The sequence below is a fragment of the Perkinsus marinus genome, assembly GCF_000006405.1.
Source record: "Perkinsus marinus ATCC 50983 genomic scaffold scf_1104296930204, whole genome shotgun sequence".
NCBI lineage: Eukaryota > Perkinsozoa > Perkinsida > Perkinsidae > Perkinsus > Perkinsus marinus.
Genome location: NW_003216205.1, coordinates 17 through 1,323, shown reverse-complemented (window position 1 = coordinate 1,323; position 1,307 = coordinate 17). Strand labels below are relative to the sequence as shown.

Below are 1,307 nucleotides of genomic sequence, written 5' to 3'. Positions count from 1 at the left end.
TCAACGTAGGGAGCCAATCGTGAGCTTATTGGATACCGGTATTAAAGCCGAACATCCTGAGTTCGATGGGAGACTTCTCAAGGGGATTAACCTTGATGGGCTACGTGGAGAGGATGACGCGGATCTCCACGGCCACGGCACAGCAATGGCTGGTATCATTGCGGCTAATTCGAACAACGGCGAAGGTATCAGTGGGATCGCCGATAGAGTTAAAATACGATCGATAAGGATGTCTTATAAAGAGGGAGTTGCTCCTGTTGATGTTTCTCGCGCCTGGGAGGAGGCTTTGCGATGTGATGATACCGACATCATAGTCTTCCCTTATATTCAAGAGAATTGTGGTGAGACTGCGGCTCTATATAGTCGTGTGTTGAAGAAAGCTGTCAAGAAGGGCTTCGTAGTCCTCGTATCTTCTTCTAACTCGGATGAAGTCGACAGTGCGTGCGAGATTGAGCAACCTTGTTCCCAAGCCAATGGTATACCAGGAGTTCTCTGCGTTACCTCAACCTACGTGGATAACCCGATGACGTTGGTCTACGGGGCGTCCAAATTGGCAACTCTTGCCGTACCATCCTCCGACGTCTGGTTCCCAACACCGGAGCGTGAGGGAAGCGAGTGGCTATATTCAAAGAATTCGGGCTCGTCGGTCGCCACGGCTATTGTTGCCGGGCTGGTAACAATGATGAAGAGCTTGAGGGACTTCGATCCTGGAGATGTCGAGAGGATATTATTGAACTCCACAAAGGGAAGAGCGAGAACGGATAAAGACGAGATGCTGTACGGAGTCCTCGATCCTTATTTTGCTATTCAACAGGCAATAAGGGAGGCTACTTTATCGACTGCGAGAAAGTTACGGATTACTCGGAGGCAGAAAGAATCATCCTGCACCATCTCATGAGATTATGGTGCCCATGATTGATCCCCCATTTAGATGCATATTGAGAGTCTTCGTCTCCATGAGCATCTGTAGACTGTAATGTCTGATGTTGATGTGTATTCCATGTAATTGATGAGTGTCTGTTGTCCTATTAGGCGGAGCTTCGCGTTATAGGATGGGGGGAAACTTGATGCTGCCCTTCGTGTCCTCTTATTGTCGTCCTACACCTATTTGGGGGCTGTATTCCCCCCTGGGGCAGCTATGCCACTCCAAGATATGCCTTAGTACAATCAATTCCCCCGCGAGGGGCAACTATGTCGTCTCAAGATATACCTTGCTACAATCAATTTCCCCGCTGGGGCAACTATGCCGCCTCAAGATATACCTTGCTACAATTAATTTCCCCGCTGGGGCAACTATGCCGCCTCAA

At 49.1% G+C, this 1,307-nt stretch overlaps 1 protein-coding gene across 1 annotated transcript; it reads left to right on the top strand.

The window, feature by feature from the left end:
• Positions 1-145: 145 nt before the first annotated feature.
• On the top strand, positions 146-970 carry Pmar_PMAR013005 (conserved hypothetical protein; the record flags this gene model as incomplete). Its single annotated transcript, XM_002787164.1, has 2 exons — positions 146-673; positions 932-970. 2 exons carry the CDS (start codon positions 146-148, stop codon positions 968-970), a joined length of 567 nt encoding a protein of 188 aa, XP_002787210.1.
• Positions 971-1,307: the final 337 nt, after the last annotated feature.